Source organism: Chinchilla lanigera, unplaced genomic scaffold (assembly GCF_000276665.1).
Source record: "Chinchilla lanigera isolate Chin_1 unplaced genomic scaffold, ChiLan1.0 scaffold00053, whole genome shotgun sequence".
Classification (NCBI taxonomy): domain Eukaryota; kingdom Metazoa; phylum Chordata; class Mammalia; order Rodentia; family Chinchillidae; genus Chinchilla; species Chinchilla lanigera.
The window spans coordinates 11,222,981-11,243,841 of NW_004955454.1; the positions used below are offsets into that span (position 1 = coordinate 11,222,981).

The window sequence follows — 20,861 nt, forward strand, 5'->3', positions numbered from 1 at the left end:
CAGAGTTGAGAAAGTGTCTGCTCTTTGCACAAACTTTAACTCTTCAATGAATCTACAGACCGATATGTTAGCTGCATCCTTAACTCTTTTTTGCAGTGCTAGAAATGAAAGCCAAGGATGCTAGGCAAGTGCTCTACCCCTGAGCTACATCCTCAACACTCCCTAATATTCTCTGCAAAGAAGGTTATAGCTCTCACTCCTGGCTGAGACTAATGTCCTCAAAATTTCTTTCTGCTACCTCCCATACAACCCTATCTAGTACCAAGTATTCAACATTTCATTTATCAGCATACACCAGTTTCTGAGTCTAAGCAAACAGTCATTTAAAATGTCTTTATTCTATTCATCAGTAACACACTAAAGACACAGTAAGTATCAATGCCCATATGTGCAAGCTAATTTGGTTTGCACTCAAGGTCACTGAAGTCCCTAACTGTAACATGTGCACTGACTTTGGGAGGTTTTATATGACTGAACTGTTGACATACAGTTTCTTTGGATCTATGGAATTTTTTACAGTTATTGACTAGTTAGATTTAAATGTAAAATACTGGGTGAACTCTTTTATTTTTCTCCAATTCCAAATTCTTGTGGCAGTGGTAGGAGGAGAGAAATACACATATTCAAATACCAGACAAGTGGTCCATCAAAAGTAAAAATTACAGTTCTTACAACGGTTCATATATGAGTTTTGTGTAAAGTTTGAATCTCAGAAAGGTGAAGAGTTACTTTGCCTAAAACAAGTAAAAAGGAGAAAATAAATAGTCAACATCATAAGCCTGCAATAGTATACCTTACAACTTACAGAGAGATCAAATTTTCAAGTCCTTCAAAAGCGGTCCTGGAAATCTTCCTGATTTGATTGTTGTTCAGCAGACTAAAACAAACAAATAAATAATTCCAGAATAAGAAACATATTCTGCAAACATTATAAGAATCCTGCTAAATATAATGCTTTAGACAATTAAAAAATATTCACAGACATGCTCACTAAATTTAGGAATTTATAATTTTCTATTTTAAAAGGCTTTATTAAAACATCAGTTTGTCATAAAAGACTATTCAGATATAATTTATATTTATTAAATTACCCCCAAAATATCCCTAAAACAGCATTAACAACCCAAGGGCAAAATTCTTGTTTTCCTGAAACCTGTCATCTAAAAGGAAAATTGTCAACAATTGTAGTAACAAAGGGGTGAATTCCTAAACAAACAGATGGAGAGTTTATAACAGTTAGGCCTAACTATCTTCCTTGGAAAAATAAATATCACGGCTATTGGCACACAGTGGGCTGTCATTGTGTATTTGTTGAACTGTCAAACTCAGAGTAAATGACACCATAGGACATGACGCTTTTATTATATGGTACTATCAAATGGTCCAAAAATGACTTCGATAAAAATCCAGGGAGAAAAATAACAGGTGGCAGAAATAAATTAGATTTGAACAGTAAAACAAGTTTCAGGAAAATCACCTTTCTGAACTTTGAGAGATTTGGAAAGAAAATTCTGACTAACGAAAATTAGGAATTTATTTTCTGGTGAATACATGTAAAATTTCTTTCAAGTTTAAATTATTACAGCATGTCTAAATGTATAGGCAAAATCTGCTAATTGGCTTGGCATACATGTCCCTGAATGTTCTCTAATATCTAAAACCCTCAAACTTTCTAAATAACTACTGCCAGAGTTAAATGCTAAAGGACTCACTTTTAGTATACTCTAAAATATTTTCTCCTAAAGTATAAGATCAAAAAACTTAATTTACAGGTTTTTCTTGGAAATGTTTTTATTGCTGACCAAAAAAATTCACTGAAATGGTTCACAGTTGGATGTATTTTCCAATTGCAGCATATATTTCTTGTCAATCTTTATTCAAAGCATTGTTTTCTATCAAAATATCTTCACTATAATTGTAATGGATAGAATCTTTTCCTAGAAATGTTTTGGTTAAGGGCTTATAGGCACTGTCATTTACAGTATCTTTGTTTTATTTTTTGTAAAGGAATGCATTTGAAATTTGTGAGTGAAATTAACTAGAGTTGAATGTAAAATACTAGATAAACTCTATTTTGTTCAGAAACTCAAGGCAAAAACAATATTTAGTGCCCCTTCACCAGAAATCAAAACAAGTGTGAGCAAATTTGTAGTTGTAGTCTATATCTAGTCCTGCCTACAGTGTTAGGAAGGTAACAAATATGGCACAGAGAAAAAAATTACCATGAAGAAAAATGTTACATCTTATTGAGGAAATAAAAGAAAATAATTACTGAAAACGGGAGAGATGATCATACCAGTGACCCAACTGGTGGGGGTAAAGAGGAGCCAGTGATAGACCAATAGTCCAGTGTAGTAGCTGTATCATTCTGCATAAGTAGTGCATGCCTTACCCACAGCATGCACACAAACTTACTTGATACTATACAAACAAATACTGTGGAGTTAGAAATATTTTGGTAAAAAAACACCAAGTAGCTTTTAGAAAAGAGAAAAGCTTTTGGCACAGTTATAAATTTATCAAAGTGCAAAATCTTACAAGGTAAAATGATAAAAGCAAAATAGAAAGATGACTGAACTGAGGCACCTAGCGCTCACCACATCCTTCATGAAGAGGAAAGTCGAAGTAACAGGCATTTTGAAGTGAGTGAAGACTAGAAATTAACAAGAGAGTGACAGGAACCTTGTAAGGGTCCAAGACCCGGGACAACAGCATAGTAACAGAAACGCAATTCCCCATCAGCTGCCACCACAACTCCACCCCAGCCAGGAAAGGGTCTTCCCTCTGCCGAGGTAAGAGAGAGAGTTCCAGTGTAAATTCGGGCAGTCCTAGCTACTGAAAAGTTTCACAATCCTTATAGGCTCGGAGCCTAATTTAAAAAGTAACCTGAAATCTACACAGTAGAGGCTTTGGACAAAGATCCCATATCATCTCCTAGCAAACACTCGGGGTGCTGTAGCCAGGAGCCATCCTGAGAAGTGAGTTCTGTCTGAAATTGGACTGCTCCAGAAGTTAGAAGCACTGCATATGTCCACCTCTGGGACTGCACGGTGCTGCCCTGGGGCAGCTGCTGCAGGAACCCAAACTCACCAGCATAGTGACTGGGCGTGATTCCGCGTGCTGACCTCACTGAGTGGGAGGCGGGTTGAAAAGCTGGAACACAGGCGCTGCCATTGAAAACCAAGAGACCAGAGTGAGCAGGTGGATTTGTGCCAGTGCCAGCACTGGAGATAGAACCCTCGCAGCTCTCCCTGCCGCTCCCCTCACAGTGTGGCACTGACAGGGCAGGACACGCTGTCTTGGGAGGTCTTGAGCAACTTCAAGGCTCTGGCTTTTGGCACAGACCTTGGAAACGTGTTACTGTGATTGGAGTAGGGGTAGAAGAACTCCAGCTCCACCCACTACCCCGCACCTTGTCCGACCCCACACAACCTTCAAGACTGAGTCTGAGCACGGCAGAAGAGGTGCTGCATTTCCACCCCTCCCTCTCTAGGCTTATACCACCGACTGGAGAACAAGTATGTCAGACACTCACCACTGCCGGGGCTGCCAGGGTTGGAGGGCTTGCTACCTATCTATAGAGGAAGCCTCAACAGCAGCTGAGAAAGTCTCATTCATCTAATTAGGGCCACCATTTCCACAGACACATAACGAGGACCCCACACCCACTGCTGACTGCACCACACATGCCTCAGCTGCGAGTGTCTCCATCCTTGTGCGTACCACGGAGATAGGGGAGTTCTCCAGCCCACTACTGTATGCACAGTCAAACAAGCTATAGTCATCACAGCCAAAGAAGCTGTAGGAAGACAATGGTTCTCAGGTAGAATCAAGGCCAACATTACACAACAGACAAATAGCCCACGACACCTGTTTGGGAGGAAGCCACTTACTAAGTAGGCTACTCCTTAAAAGCAGCAGAGGTGCCTGGTCCACAGGATGCAAAAATCTCAATATAGGAGCACAGGAAATATGAAAATTTATGGTAATAAGGTTCCTCCAAAAGATACAATAACTTTAAAAGAAACTGATATTAATGACATGCCTCATAAGGAACTCAAAAGAATAATTATGAAATATTAATTAGATCCAAAAGAATAATAAATGGTAATCATAATGGTTAATAATAATACATGGTTAAATAAAATTAGGAAAACTATGTAGGATATGAGTGAGAAATTCAGCAGAGAGAGATGATGGGAAAAAAACAGACAGAAATGAAAAACTCAGTAAGTCAGATAAAAATACAGTCGAAAGTCTCAACACACTAGAGCAAGTGGAAGGAATAATATCTAAAGGCAAGTATTTTGAGATATCATATTCAAAGAAAGCATGAAGAAAATATTCAACAATGAAGAGAGTACTCAAGACCTCTGGGACCATGTTAAATGAACAAATGTCACATTTTTGGAAAACTAAAAGGTGAGGAGAAAAATGTTAACAGCAGAGAAAAAGTACTAAGTGAAATAATAGAAGAAAATTTCCCTAATATTGGAAAAGATATAAATGCCTCATATAGGAGGCTTATAGGATACACGCACACATGATCAGAAAAGATTCTCACCACATGTTATAGTCATGCTGTCAAAAGTACAAAACAAAGAAGTAATTGTAAAATGTGCAAGAGAAAATTGTGCGATGTATGTCCACTTTGTTCACCTTCCCTTTACTGATTTGTTTAGAGTCCATTGTAATAAAAACTTAAGCTTTAACAGAACAAGTACGTCAAATACTTTTTCAAAGTTAATATGAATTGTACCTCTGTGGGTTTTCTTTATCAATCATGTTGTATAAGTGTTTCAAATGTTGTATGTAATGGAGTTGACTGCTTGTCTTTTATGGCTCTTAAGATTTTTTATCATGATGAGGCTTCCCTAAGTCTAAATTTATTATTTTAAATATCTTTCTTTTCTGATTACTATAGTTTCATGTAAATCTTAAGCTTTAAATCATCTGTAATTGATCTTAGTTTTTTTTCCAAGTTACTTGTGTATTATCGTTATTACTGACTAAAATCCTGCTATTTTTCTCAGTGATTTCTGTAAGTATCTGGATCTGTCTTTAAACATGTTACAATGGAGGGGCTGGGGATTTAGCTCAGCGGCAAAAGCGCCTGCCCAGCAAGCGCAAAGTCGTGAGTTCGGTTCCCGGTACCGGAGAAAAACCAAAAAAAAAAAAAAAAAAAAAAAAAAAAAAAAACATGTTACAATGGAGATATTTTAGATACTGTTATTGTCTAATGTTTATTCTCTACATAAAAGTGGTTTCTTCTTTCATTTTTTACTATTCTAATGGCTATTTTCATAAATTTTTCTTTCTGGGTATATTTTGAGCACATGCTTCAAACAAAAAATTCTGTGGCTATTTTAATTAACATTTAAATTTTACAAAATTGAATTTACACAGATAAGAATATGATTTTTCGTTCTACTTATTTAAATCATTTTTTATTGTCTCAGAGCATTTTAGAAGTATTCTCCTTACATGCAATATGCATTTTTTTAAAGTGTAGACCTGGGCATGGTGGCACATGCCTGTAATCCCAGCACTCAGGAAGCTGAGGCAGGAGGATTGTTGCAAGTTTGAGACCAGCCTGGGCTACAAATGAGCTCAAGGTCAGCCTGAACTGCATAGTGAGACTCTGTCTCAAAAAGATAAAGAAAGAAAGAAAGAAAGAAAGAAAGAAAGAAAGAAAGAAAGAAAGAAAGAAAGGAAGAAAGAATATTCATCGTATTTTCATTTCTTGGATTACAAGTTTAAATCAGATCTGTATTGCACCATATCTCATAATTGATGATTTTTCAATATAAAAGAGATACTGGCTATCCATATAGATTTTTTATTTTACTGTTCTTCTTTATTATTTGTAATCACTTTTCACTTGAATATATTTGCATTATGCAATTAAAGCCTATGCCAACCATGATATTTTTGTCTGTCTTTTTCCTCGTATTGTGACTCATTTCTACCTCATACTTTGTAGGACTGGATAATGCTCCTTAAAATGCACTTTGAAATAATGGTGCTAACAGCCACTCTTTTAGACTTTCTTCCTTAGGATTATGATAGTTTCAGGCTAGACATTTTTGGGGGAGAAAAATGTAAAGAATTTACAAACAAGTCTATTATTAAGGAAATAGGACATTGACAAAATAATGCCAGCATACTTACGCATTCTCTGACCACAAATAATTACTACAATAAGCAGTAACTAAATATACGGTGGTTTTCAGATATACACCAAAACCAAGTGAGTGAATTTTTCTTAATATAGTCAACATATTGGAATTGTTTTAAGAAACCTACCCAAAAAAAACATAATAAAATGAGTTTATTAAATTATTCCATTCCTAAAACCCTTTACTAATATTTAACATTTTGCCTATAATTTTAAGTTTCTAAGCAGTTTAAGATCATTATGGTACTTGAAGACATTACTGATTTCAAATTCTGCTGCCAGTCTAAGTCTAGATGCACTGTACAGGTGCACACATGTAGATGTATACACACACACAACAGGCATTGTGTCACCCCCAGTGCACAGAGAAAATGTCTATTCCTAAGTTAGCTCAGCACTAAAATACACACCCTCACATGACTTCCATCTTAGTAGAACTATAATGTTGTCATTTTATTAGTACATCTGTAACCCATGCTAAATATGAAAAATAAAAAAGATATGCACAAAGAAGATTTTAAAACACTACTACTCAGAAATACTACAAAACCTTGCAAATACCTCTCACATGTGAGACAGAATGTCTTAATGCTTGGAACTTGCCCATGGTCAAATAGCTAGTATGAATGCTGCTCCACTGACCAGAAGGTTATTATGTCCCTGTAAAATCTATCATAAATTGAAAATGTCTCAAATCAAAAATTCATTTAATCCACCTAGACTGCAAGCAACAAAGAGTAACCTGTTCTACCTTAAAGGTGCTGAGCATGTTTACAGTAGCCTGCAGTTGGACAAAATCATCCAATACACAGCCCCTTAAACATATGATGACCATGTGATTGTGTGGCTGACCGCAAGCTGCAGCTGGCTGAGACTGCTCAGCACAGCAAAGGAGCACTGTGCCACGTAGTACTAGCCTAGGAAAAGACAAAGTTAAAAATTTGAAACATGGTTTCTATAGAATGTATGGAGATCACACCATTACAAAGTCAAAAATGTGTAAGTCAAGTGAGACATACAGCAAAGAGCCTATTTTTCCATTTTCCTGTGATTTTGCTATTGTGTCTCTCCAGTCTACGACTAGGATAGATACGAAAATAGGTGCTACTCAAAGACAACAATCTCCTTGCAAAGCTAAGTTACAAAATTATGTCTACTTGGATGAGTCAGGCTGTGAAATTTCCAAACTGATAGTGTAGTTTATACATGTTCGGAAATATAAACTAAGTTGGCTTGGTTATCATTTTCCAGAGTTCTCTGGAAAATTCCAGAATTCTCTGGAATTCTCTTTCTTCCAGCTCTAGCCATGAGACTATTTGTTACCAATGGATTGTGATCATAATGTTTTGCATAATACAGAAAGTAACTGCAAAACCTTGGCAAATACCTCTCACGTGTGAGAGATACAACAGATATAAGTCCAAACATATGTTTATTATTAAACTATTACTGTAAATATTCATTTATTCAAAAGAAAATCACAAGGTAATATACACAGGGTAATATCAATTTGCTACAATCCAAGGTCAAAGAGAAGCTTAAACATATGAGCTTAATAATGAATTTCATTAACTTTTTAAGCTTGGATAAATTAAAACTCTCAGGTTAGGTGATCACCCTTTCAAAATCCCAAATGCCATGTGTTTTTAAACTGTAATATTCTTGATATTCAACAGTAAAATCTCCCCTTGTGGAACTACTCATATCCACCCCTTCTCTGCATCTGCATAGCACTGCCTCCAGAACCAGCTGAAATCCATCGATGCCCACAGCCCTTTTATAAATTGATGTAGTATTCGCCTATAACCAGCACACATTGACATGTACACGATGTGAATGTTATGTGAACAGTTGTTACACACGGTGTGGGCAAACAATACAGTGAATGTGTAAATTTTTAAAAAGTATTGTAGTAAAAGATCCATTCTTATTAACTCTACTCAAAATACTCTCCTTCACTTTGAACTCAATTATCCTTTTTCCCCACTTTCTGAAGCAGTTCTGGAAGTCCTCTTCCACAAGTGTCATTAAATGCGCTATTATAGCTACCTCCATGCTATGAATTGATTCAAAACATTTATCTTTCATGATCATTTTGGTTTTGGAAAGAGCCATTATTTGCATGGTGCAAGATCCAGTGAATATGGTAAAAAAACAAAAAAAAAAAACCCACAGTAATGTGTCTATTCAATAGAAATTGACATAAAAATTTTGAAAGGGCTCAAGACATCAAGGCACCAACAAAGAGACATTCACAAAAGAGAATTTCCAGAAGTGCTTCAGAAAATGTGAAGAGCAATAGCATAAATGTGTTCGAACCAAGGGAGAGTATTTTAAAGGGGATTAAAGGCAATGTGTCTTTTACTGTAACAAGTTTTTGTATTTCATTTACACATTCATTATATTGTTTGATCATGCCTTTTATCTTATTGAGGAAATGGTAACAAGGAAAAAATGTGGCTTATACACGTTCAGCACTGACGCAATTTTTTCTGAATATTTCCCATCCGGAGATTGATTGGTTCAGTCCAAGGATGTTGAGCCCATAGAGACAGAGGGACATTTCAGATCCAACAGAAGGAAAGAAAGAAGGTAAAATTCAGATATCTCCTCCCTGGCACTCAGTACTCTCTCCAGGCGTGAAGCACTTCCTGCACAAAACTCTCCATATCATATCCGGTGTTTGCTCCATCCTCTTGTCCCTTCTGGGGTACTAAATTCTCTGAGGCCCATAGTGCTCCAGACTGAACATCTGTGCCTCCCCACCAAGTTCGTATGTTGAAATCTTAACCACCAAGGTGATGGTATTAGCAGGTGGGAACTTTTGGAAGTGGTCAGGTCAAGAGAGGGGAACCCTCATGTCTGGATTAGTGCCCTTATAAAAGAGGTCTCAGAGAGATGCCCTCATCACCACTGCTGCCATGCGGACGTGACAGGGAGAAATCAATCCACAGCCCTTCTGGGCACCCTGAAGAGGGCACCAGAGAAATACATTGCTATTACTTAGAAACCATTTGAGGTATGATGTTTTGTTATAGTATAGACTAAGACACATTGGGTACTGAATTTTCCCTGATGTACTTGTGCAGTGTTTAAACTTTTGTAGTAGTCTGGTAATTAAACTTAAATATTCAATTCATCTACCGTGTGTTTCCAACAGGACACAAGAAGAGGGACATATGATGCTATTGCAGTAAGCTCGGGGAGCCTTGGCAAGGACCTACAGTGACACTATAGACAGGGATAAGCACGATCTGAAATAGCCAAGGTGAAGTCAGTCACAGTTGATAAGCAATTGAACATGGTGCCAGAGGTTACTCCCAAGTTTCAGATCTAGCATCCTACAGAATGGAGTCACCATTTACTAAAAAAGGAATATGGCCAGAGGGCTGGGGAGATGTTGAGTCATGATTGACAGTGAGCTCAGTTTGGGACAGAACGTACTTGAGGGGCCCCTAAGCACCAAAGTAGAAATACAGTGGCGCAGGTTTTAATACGGCAATGATGTCTAGAGACGTATATCCAAGGTCTGCAGACAGGAAAGAAAGTACGTAAAATCACCCTCAGAATTTAGAGAGAGGATAATGGAGAGCCTACAGCAATACCAAAGCTTAAAGAGCAAGGGGACAAAAACAAGCTTTCAAAGAAAAGAAAAAAAGCTGCAAGAAAGCGATATCTTCAAGGACGAACAGAGTAAGGTGCTCCGGTGTCACCGCCAGATACGCAGCGCTCTCGCATCTATGCGCCCAACTCCCTTGCTTTGCGAGTGGGAAGGCTGGGGCCCCGGAGATAAGAACCCTGAGTTTGTTTCCCCAGCTGCTGGTCCGCTGCTCCAGGCGGGTGACTCAGCGCCCTCCTCAGCGCTGGCCCCGTGGGCTCGTCCGGGAGGAGAGCTACACTGCCGGGCTTTGCTTGGGACGGAGGGGGAATTCAGGGCCTGAGGTTCTCAACTGCGACCCGCGGCTCTGACAGCTGTGGTGTCCCCGGGACCCTGGAGCTCTCTGAGTAGCAAATGAAAACGGGCAAACCTCCCCGACCCGCCCCGCCGGCACGGCCTGCTCTCAGCTCCGTTAGTTCCGCCCTAAGCTCACTTCCACGCGGAACGGGATGGAAGTGAACTTGTCTGGTGAGCTTGAGACTCAGCAGGCAGCAGTGAAGGCCACTAAAACCTACAGTGAGGAGCGGAAGTTGTTACAATTCATACTCTGAACATCCTGGGGGCTGAGGGAAAGGAGGAATCTCTCCTGCTTGTGGTTTCCGTGTAAAAATCAATCTTTACAGGGAATTTTTTTAAAGGCAGGTACCGATGAGACTAATGAACGAAAGAGTTCTATGTAAAACATGTTTATTAATTTTAGTCCCCCTTTATAGACGTTTTTATTTCTATCTTAAAATGAGTCATCTGTTTTCAGAAAAATAAAACATTAAAATGCTGTTTGGTATGTAAAATAACCTGAATGATATTCCTATAAAAACAGATGATGACTAATGACATGTTTGTAACAATGGTGATAGATTTTTATGAACAATGACTAGCTGGAGATAGGTAGCAATACTTAGTTAAAACTTGGGACCTCAGATACGGTGGCTGTCCAATGCAACCCTTTAAAATTTCTCTGCATTGTCAGTAACTGTAGTATGCTTAGTGTATGGTGCTCGGCATTTTTTTAAAGTTTATGAAGTTATATTTATTAAATAAAATTTTTCCTACATAAAAAAAGGATGGAGTGGTCATGAATATCAAAGGCCACCCCATGGCAAAGCATGAAGACCCACTCCAATCCACAGGAGAACGTCTGGCAGGAGAAGTCCAGCCTCTGCCTGAACTGGCTTAAGCCTGAAGCCCGCACAGTGGCAGGGTGAGTGTAAGGTGACTCTTTTGTATCTATCTGCACATACACAGGCACAAACTGGCAGCATATTTTGAGTCTCACATTTCAAAGAATACACAAAATCAAAAACCTGCACAGATTTATTCCTGGGGCAGTAGGATGTCCTGTTAGTGTAGTTACAAAAAGAAGGAAGTAGGCAGTCAAGCATGGGGGTGACCTGAGAGACATCACCAAGGTTCTCTCTGGCATCAGGCACAATATCACAGCACCTACCTGTGACTTCTCTTCCCAGTAGCACTTCTGGGGACTAGAAATTCAAAAATTAATAAGTTCTTTTCAGAGAAAAATAGAAACACACACCTTTATTCATCTCTATTGTTTTGTTTTGTTTTGTTTTTTGAGGCAGGATCTCACTCTGCAGTGCAGGCTGGCTTTGTGCTCACTGTGTAACACGGGCTGGCCTCAAGATGATTTTCCTTCCTCAGCCTCCCACGTGCTGGGATTACAGGCATCCACCACCCCACTGGACTTCATCTCTATTCCTATATCTATATATATGAAATCATCTCTTTGTATGTGTTAGGGATTGGTTTTGTGACCCCCATGAAATCTACTTAAGTCCCTTATATAAAATGGTATAAGGTTTGCATATAACCGACACACATCCTCCCACACATTGTAAATCGTCCCTAGATCACTGGTGCTACTGGAAAGAGTGTACATTAGTCTCTTTCCCATCCCTGAGACATAGCACCAGACACCTACAGTTTAAAGATTAATCTTGGCTCACGGTTTCAGTGGATTGAGTCCATGGTCGGCTGGCATGGCAGATAGTCTGGTAGAAGCAAGCTATTTACTTCACTGTGCCCAAGAAACAGAGAGAGAAGGGAGGAACCAGGGACAATAACACACCTTTCAAGGTCATGCTCACTGTGCTCTATCTCTAAACATGCTCCATCTTGCAATAGCAAGTCAGCTATGAATCCATCAGTAGACTGACTGATGGGTGCAGTGTCCCCATTATCCAATCACTTTCCAAATACATGAGAACTTGTGGGAGGCACGCTAGGTCCAAACCATAACACAACGCAAATTCAATGAAAATAGTCATTATACTGTACTGTTTAGGGAAAACTGACAAGAAAAAAAGCTTGTACATGTTCAGTACACAGGCAGCATTTTGTGAGTTTTCCATCCACCGTTGAAACCACAGATGCAGAACTCAGGTATACTAAGGGTCTAATGTACTTATATGTAACATTTTTTTAGGTAAGCAATACTTTTTATTTTAAAAAGTAAAAATACTAACGAAAAAACAGTGAAGACAAAATCAAAACAACACATAAACAACAAAAAGGATGCATGACCTCAAAACAAAATGATAGGAATTAACAGTGGTTGCTACATTACACACTGTTATCTTCAACGAAGTTGCTCAGTCCACGAGACATAAGAATGTAAAACTGATCAAACCATCAAAGACAGTAACAAGTAATAAAAAATTTTGAAATGATGTAATATATGTAACATCTGAAAGGAAGGAAAGAAGGTGTGAGTAAGTTTCGCAGATTGAAGCTTTAACAAAGAATCCCTGGGGAAGCTTGAAAGAAATAAATCAAAAACCATAATTAACTCATTTGACAGTCTGATCAACACCCATCTCAGTTTTCCTCAATCTCTTTAAATTAAATACATGCACATGAAATTTAAAATCAAAATAATCCTCATCTACCCATTTCTTAAAATCAGATAACGTCTGATTCTGTAGGTTTGGTCACTGATCTGCAAAAGATTAACAAAGGGTACATGAAAATGGTGCAAATAAAATATACAAATACTCTCTCAACCTATTTTAACTAACTTCAAAATTAGAACTGCCTTATCCAGGCGTGATGCTTTTCTGTAGAACACAAATGTCTTGATTCTTTTGCTGCCATTGGAAGCAGCAATACCAAAAAGAAAGTTGGATTTCCGTCCAGCTTTCCCATAGTACATAGTGGCTGGAGAGCTGCAAGGATAGAACTGAAAAGGTAGCACATCCCAGATCAATAAATACTGACTGGAAATACATCAAGTGTTAGTAAGACAGCGCTCTTTGAGAGCTCAGACCTTCCTTTAGGTTTCACTGCTAATGCTTGAATTTTCAGTATTTTATAAGATTACAGAAGCAATCAAAAAAGCCAGAATATGTTACCCTAAAACATAGCTCTTTGACATAAATATTTTTAATTGAAGCCACTTGAAAAAGAACAGTTATAGAAAGAGCTATCTGAACTGCTTTCTGTTTTACCTATACAAACCCTAAAAATTTCAGGAAGACAGAAGCCCTCTGTCCATACCAACACACAGAGATAACCCCTGTCACCAGTGGCTAAGAACTGATGCTGCGAAGGATCTGTGTAAACTTACTGAAATAACCTTCATCCTCTAGCAGTTTTATACCTATCCATATATTTCATAGTGAGGGCCCTGGAATTCACTGCCTGTAATGCAGACCCCTTTGACTTTTATCATTCTTTGTCTAAAAGGTATAAAAGCTTGATGCTTTGGTCATTTCTTTGGGTCTTCGCTATTTGTGAATGCTTCCACATACACATAAGCGTTAATAACACTTGGTTGCTCCCCGGCCGCTGAGACTATCTTGTATTAACTTGGCTCCTAGACCCAGCAAATGATCCCAGTAAAGAACTAGAATGGGTCAAACTAATCTGTCACTGTCTCTACAATAAGTATGCATTCTACTGTAGGAACTAAGCACAATCATCTGAAAACATAAATGTTACATGGCTTTGAGAAATGTCCAGCAGATCTATGTCTCCCATACACAGGAAAAAAGGAAACTAAAGCGACAGATTCTGAAAATTGGCCTATCCACTTTCTTTCTGACCTACTGGAACGTATCCAAATGCAAACGCAGGCACACACAAATCTGCACACATGTGAACATACACACACTGCAACCACACACACCTCACAGGCTTATTATTACAGTCTTATTCAAATACAAAAATGTCCAAAGAGAGTTATGAAAGGTCTTTGGAAGAAAGCTCGCCCATTTTGAAAGGCGCTGAGTCTTGGCTACCAAGTCGCAGCTGCGTGTTGATCCATTGTGCGACAAAACTGCATCCAGAGCCTCCAGATGCTGCCTCTCTGTGGAAGCTGCCAGTCACCCAGACCCTCCATGTGGCAGCAGCAGGACGAAAGCTAAAGGGCAAAGACACCAGCAATTACCAAAGCAAGGAATGGCCAAAAATAGGAAACACGAACAAAGCCAGACCTGAGAGGCAGGGCTTACAACCTGGAAGTCAGCAGGTGTTGGCATTCGGGAGAAAGTCTGCTTCCGTGCGCTTCATAAACTGAACAGTAACTGAAAACCTGAATAAAAACCTGCCTGACAGATTAGCTGGGGGCACAACTGGGCTGGAGCTGCAGTCACAGAATCAGATACCTAGAAGCCTTACTGCATTGCTTTGGGAAAGCCTTAGGAATATTTTCCTTTAAAGCAAAGGGTACGGTGATCTTCAGAATCGTCATTGCTCATATTTTAGTTTCTTTTTCCCAGCTCACTGTGAAGCAAGTCCCCAGCTGGCAGCTCCAGAGGATATGCATCCTGATGGGGGGAGCTTTTAAAGGTCAGTGCCCACAGCCTCCTTTGGGGAAGAGCAGATCTGTGGAAGCGGGATCTGCAACCACACAGCTGACGCCCATGAAAGAATTGGTAATTCATAAAAAGACAGTAAAGTACACGTGTTAAATTTGGTGTTCTTTTTTTTGCGGGGGGGTTTCCAGTACCGGGAATCGAACTCATGACCTTGCGCTTGCCAGGCAGGCACTATGCTGCTGAGCTAAATCCCCAGCCCCCAATTTGCTGTTCTCAACTCACACAGACTCAAGTTTCAGTCTTCCATCCAGGCCTACCTTTCTAAACAGCAGAGTGAGAAAAATTATAGTCGTTTCTCCTAAACAACTGTTCTGAAGATTAAAGCAATATAGAAGCTAGAGCTTAATAAGAGCTCAAAACACGCTGGTGGCTCTTATTTGAACAGCGGCAGATCTTTTAGGTTCACAATTATTTTACACACACAGATGTATTTCTTTTACCTTTCAGGAAATGTTTCTGTAGGCTTGGAAGCAATCTGAAGCATGTCCTCTGTTAAAGAGATCATACTCGATGTGAAAAGCTATTTGTATTTTAAAGGAAACATCTGAAATGAAATTTTGAACACAATAAAGATGTTACAGTGAAAACCTTGGATAAAATTTGCCATTGAATTGAAAGTAATAGCTGAAAACATAATAACTTCTAGCCACATTTTTCAGAGCTATCCCCAAGGAATTTTCTATATTTTGAAGGTTTCACAAATGCTTAGAATCCTAGAGGGGCTTAAAAAAAAAAAAAAAAAACCTCAGTATGTGAGGTAGAAAATGAGGAATTTTCCAAGTTTCCTTTAAAGACTAATGTAGTTTATTTCTAGAAGGGGATTAGTTAACACATGGCAAACATTTGTCCTTAATTTCTTTCTTCTATTTTCTTGGCATTCCAGATATTATAAAATTCACAGAGTAACAATGGTATTCACATACTTCTAGCTGAGACTTTCTTACAACTCAACTATTTATAGTTATGAAAACAGCTTCTTCTGACAACTGAATAAATTATATTTGTGTTTTCCTCAGGACAGTATATTGTTATTTTTGTAAGCTGTGAAAAAAAATGAAAATTGCCTTGCTAAATAGCAATATAGTCCCATCGAGGTTTACACTTTCTGTATATTACTAACGTATTGCACAATAAAGAAAAAGTACTGTTTTATCTTGCTGATCCACTTTTTAAAAAATCGGCAGACATACATCAAGTGTATATGTATTTAAGTTAGTAAATAAATATTCTTCTCAAATGTTTGCTTTTTCTACGTATGAGGATATATTACAAATTTCCACACATCATAAAGCTGCTACTAATCTGTAAACTTTAGAAAAGTAGTATTTGATTGCTTTATAGCAATACATAAACATATATTGTGTATAAGGTAAATGGAATAATAACAAAAAGTTATACCTCAAAACTACAGAGAATTTAAAAATATTTTATTAATTGCCCACTTATGCTGGTACAGACAAAATCTTGTTTAAAAAATATGATGTAGTCATATGAAAATAATACTTTACAACAGTGTATGAATATATGTGTAGTATGTGTCTGTGTGTTCACACATGTGTATGTACTCATATGAAATGAACTAACTAGTGCAGCAGCAATTCAGACTTGGGAAGATATACTAGGCACAATTCTAGGTGCCCCATCCCTGGATTTATCTCACAATGACAGGACTTGGAATACAATGAAATATCATGCCCATGACTATATTTTACAAAATTAATTAGCTGACTGAGTTAATCAAAGAAAGTTTTGGTACATGCTCCAGAAAAGGCTCCCAGGAGCCTTTTTTTTTTAAAGAGAGAAAGAAAAGCAAAAAAAGAAAACACTAGATCCTATGTAGGTCTTTGAGGTCAGGCTGCCTGAACCATTTTCCTCATCCTGAGGATAGACCATATTTAAAAAAAAAAAAAAAAAAATACAGAATTTCAAAACAAGATGATAGAAAACTAACAATGGTTATTATAGTGCATATTGTTATCTTCAAAGTAGTTGCTCAGATTATAAGATATAGGCATGTAAATTTGATCAAACAGTATAAGCACTAACTGTTCCTTTCAATGAACTAATACAAATAAGTAGTACAATTATCTTAGCTACCTTGTGTATATATTTGTATCTTTTTTTCCCCTTCATTCTTTTCTCTTTTCCCCTATCCCAGGTGTTTTTTTCCTTTTCATCAGGTTCTTTCCTTTTCACTATATCTATTGTACCTTTTGGATCTTATTTACTCTTTCAGGTTCTTACACTAGAGAGACAATATGATGTTCACACATATGAGTCTGATTTATTTTACTTGTGAGTATGGTCTGTATTTGCATCTATTCATCTATAAAAGCCTCGAGTTTATTTTTCTTTATAGCTGAGTAGTACTCCACTGTATAAAAATACCACATCTTTTTTATCCATTCCTCAGTTGATGGGCATTTGGGTTGTTTCCAAGATTTAGCTAGTACAAATTCCACAGCTGTAAACATGGGTGCACATATATCACTGTGGTATGATGTTTTCATTTCTCCTGGGAGAATACCCAGAAGGGGAATAGCTAGGTCAAATGGAACCTATAATGCTCGTTTTTTGAGGATGGTCCACACTGAATTCCACAGTGGATGCACCAGTCTACACTTTCGGCAACAGTGAAGCAGGGTTCCTTTTCCCCCACAACCCTTCCAGCATTTGTTATTGGTTGATTTCTTGTTGATAGTCATTCTTTCTGGGATGAGATGAAATCTCAGTGTTGTTTTAGTTTCTCAAGTGACCAGTGATGTGGAACATTGTTTCATATATTTATTTGCCATTTGTATGTCTTCATCTGAGAAATGTGTATTCATCTCTGATGCCCATTTTCAGATTGGGTCTTTGAATTTGGGGGAACCTTTAAAAGTCTAAACTTTCTCTACTTCAGGCAGAAGAGACAGCCAGAGAGACTCAGAGGATAAGAAGGATGATGGGCTTTGACTGACTGTCCAGATACATGGGACCACCTGCCACTGCAGGCAAAAGACCTATCTTTATTACTTTTCTCTCATTGCTGAGACAAAATACCTGACACCCAAAATGAAGGAAGGAAAGGTTTATTTAGCTCACAGTCTGTGGAGGTTTCAGTCCATACTCGGTTGGCTCCAAGACAGAGTGGCACATGGCAGAGGGCAAATGTTCATGGCGGCAGAAAACAGCAAAGCAACAAGAGCAAAATGGAAGAGTGGTGGCAGAGAGCAAGGCTGTTATATTGTAAGCAGGCTACCCCCACCCAGGGGGTGTGTAGCTCTCACATAATCTCCATGCCCTCCTCCTGCACAGGCTCAGGATGAATACAAAGTAAGCCCCCTGGCTCCCTGCTGAGTCACATAGCTGACCTTCTCAGCTTCTCCAGTTGACACAATGAACAACATTCCAGCGGGGCAGGGGCATGTCCTTTTCACCCCAGGATGCAGAACTGCTGAGTCACTCAGCCAAACCTCTAGGCTCCCCAAGTTGACACAGTGCATCAACCATAACAAGACCCCAGCAGCTGAGCACTATGAACAGCAGTCAGTTAGGGAGCCAGGACCTCATTTCTCCAACTCCAGCAGCAGAATCCTGCCAGGGACCTGAATGCAGCTGGAGAGAGACATCCCCAGGGCCTCAGGCAAGAGCCCAGCAACAGACACCACAGTGAGAGCTCAGCTCCATAGAGGGCGCTCTGACATGTCATAAGTCACTTCCCGTGCAGGCGTGTGACTACACTGTGATAAGAAAATGACAACAGAGGGCTGTTCTGCGTAGCTCAGATTATACAAATGCCCAACATCACAGCACCGACCTGTATGTTAATTTTGTGTTAATGTTCGAAACCGCCCAGAACAATGCCTGCTGCATTATTATTACTATTATTAGTATTATTTTTATTATCATCATTATTATTATTGCACAGTAAGCCTTATGAAAAGTGATCACGTAACAATGAACACAGTAGCCAGGAATAGCAAAGATGAACAAACAGCAGCTGAAAAGTCTCTGAATGAGGACTCAGGAACCAAGTTTTTGCCCTAATTCTCCTATTAAAGGGATAATATGTATGGCCTGTCTGGGCTGTAGGTTCTTCTGGAAAAGAACTTAATCATTCCTAACACAGTAACTGATAAAGAGCAAACCAAGTCTCTGAAGGGACCTAGGTCCCAGCCGCCACCCCCGCCCAGCGCATGTCCCACACTGACTCAGGTCAAGCAGAAAGGCAGTGCTAACAAGCCAGGCAGTTTAACAGCCTGCTCGGTAATGTGAAGCCAGTGCTATGGCTCCTGACCCGTTAACCTGTGCCTGTTCCAGACCTGCTCTATGCAGCAAAAAACTTCCCGTGTTTCATTAAGATTTCCAACTCGTTCCGGTTTGAAACTTCAACTACCATTTTTTTTTGCTATGCTCTGTGTTTTACTCTCGCTTCTTTAGCAGCCTTTCCTTCTCCTCTCCCTCCAGCCACAGCTGCTGACACCCAAAAGCTTCCCCTCGTCCTGAGGGGCAGAGAAGAGAAGGAGAGGAAGGATTGGCCCCGGCTGCTTGGGTCTGATGTCTGGCTTCCTCTCCAGACGAGCTTCGCGTCACCTAAGACAGGCTGCCTCATTTTCCTCGGGGAATAATATTACCACAAGGAACTATGAGAACGATTGATTTTATGCAAAGCATTTACAGGAGTATGTGAGGGGGACAAGGATATAGCTCACGGGCACAGTGCCTCCCTGGCAAGTTCAAGGTCCTGAGTTCATTTTCCAGTATCCAATTTTAAAAATATGTGAGGGCTGGGGATTTAGCTCAGCGGCAAAGTGCTTGCCTGGCAAGCACAAGGTCGTCTGTTCAATTCCTGGTACCGGAAGAAAAACAAAAACAAAAAAAAATAAAAATTAAAAAATAAAAAACGTGTGTGATAAGTGTTCAGTAAGTGTTCATTCTCTTTGTGATTCCAGGCTGTTCAGCCTTATATCCTGGGAGATATAATGACAGTAAAATACAGTCCATAGAAACCTGAATAATTTACTAAAGGAACCCAAAAATGCAACTACAAGGTAGGAAAAGGGAGTTTACTTTGGAGTCAGTGACAAGTTCCAGGTTATTGTACTTAAATAAATAAATGTTTCCACTGATAATACCTGCTTTATCAGACACAGGATTTTTAGAAAAGTCATAAACAAGATTCTTACATCCACATCCATAGGCTTTTAAAGATAAAGACCCTATGGTATTAAAATATCACTCTAATAAATTATATATTACCCCTGTGACTTCTAAACACCATCAGCATCAAATATTTATAAAAGCAAATATTAGTAAATAGATTAATCTTCAATATAATACAAAGTATGTCAAACCGCATTGTCATTTTACAATAACCTTATAAACTGCGTAATAGTGACAACTTGAAAATCAGTATGAATTATAAAACACACAGTGATTTTTTTCTGATAGGGAAAAATCTATTTATACAAAGTGCAGAATATCATGGTCCAACCATGTGCTACCATGTTCTGATGAAAATTTTAACTTCTTCCTGCTATCCCTCTAGATCATTAAAATTTTCATCAGAACATGGTAGCACATGGTTGAAATTGCTTAAAGGAAAAATCAAGCTGATAAGGTTAAAAGAAAACTGCAAGTTCTAGTCACACAGTGAAAGAAGAGAGAAAAAGAGAAATATCAGCATTAAAATAATTTCCAGACTAAAGCAAAATAACTGCCTCTCTTTAAAATATTTATTCAAAACAGCTTTTCTGTTCTTTTTACTCTCAGGGCAGAAGCTCTGGTCTAGAATTCTGCTGCTCTACTTTTTCTCATCGGACTTACTAAACAACTAATCAAAGATTTAAAGTGTTATTCTGAATACCTTGTAGTCTTTGAGCCTTCCAAAATAATGAGCAAATTAGGATTTCATTGTACTCTATGAGAAATAAGGCCTTTTACAGTCAAATGTCTGTCATGAAGCAATGCATCTGAAAATTTGACCAAAAAAAAAAATCAATTTTAAAACTTACTCTTATGTTTATGCTAAAAGCATGCTAAGAGGCTGGGAATGTAGCTCAGTGGCACAAGCCCCTGCCTGGCAAGTACAAGTTCCTGAGTTCGATTCCTGACACCATAAAAACCAAAACAAAACATGCTAAGCACCACCATTAAATGACATGAATTGCTGAAGGGACAATATCAAAACAATTTATCATGAACACAG

General features: G+C 38.6%; 1 protein-coding gene across 1 annotated transcript in view; it reads right to left on the reverse strand.

Annotated features, from left to right (window-relative positions):
- The window catches only part of Pxdnl (peroxidasin-like), a 449,058-nt gene that overhangs the window by 229,687 nt on the left and 198,510 nt on the right, over nucleotides 1-20,861 (reverse strand). Inside the window, exon 3 of the mRNA XM_013520015.1 lies at nucleotides 806-877. Coding sequence (XP_013375469.1) covers nucleotides 806-877 — 72 coding nt within the window. The remainder of the gene's footprint in view (nucleotides 1-805; nucleotides 878-20,861) is intronic.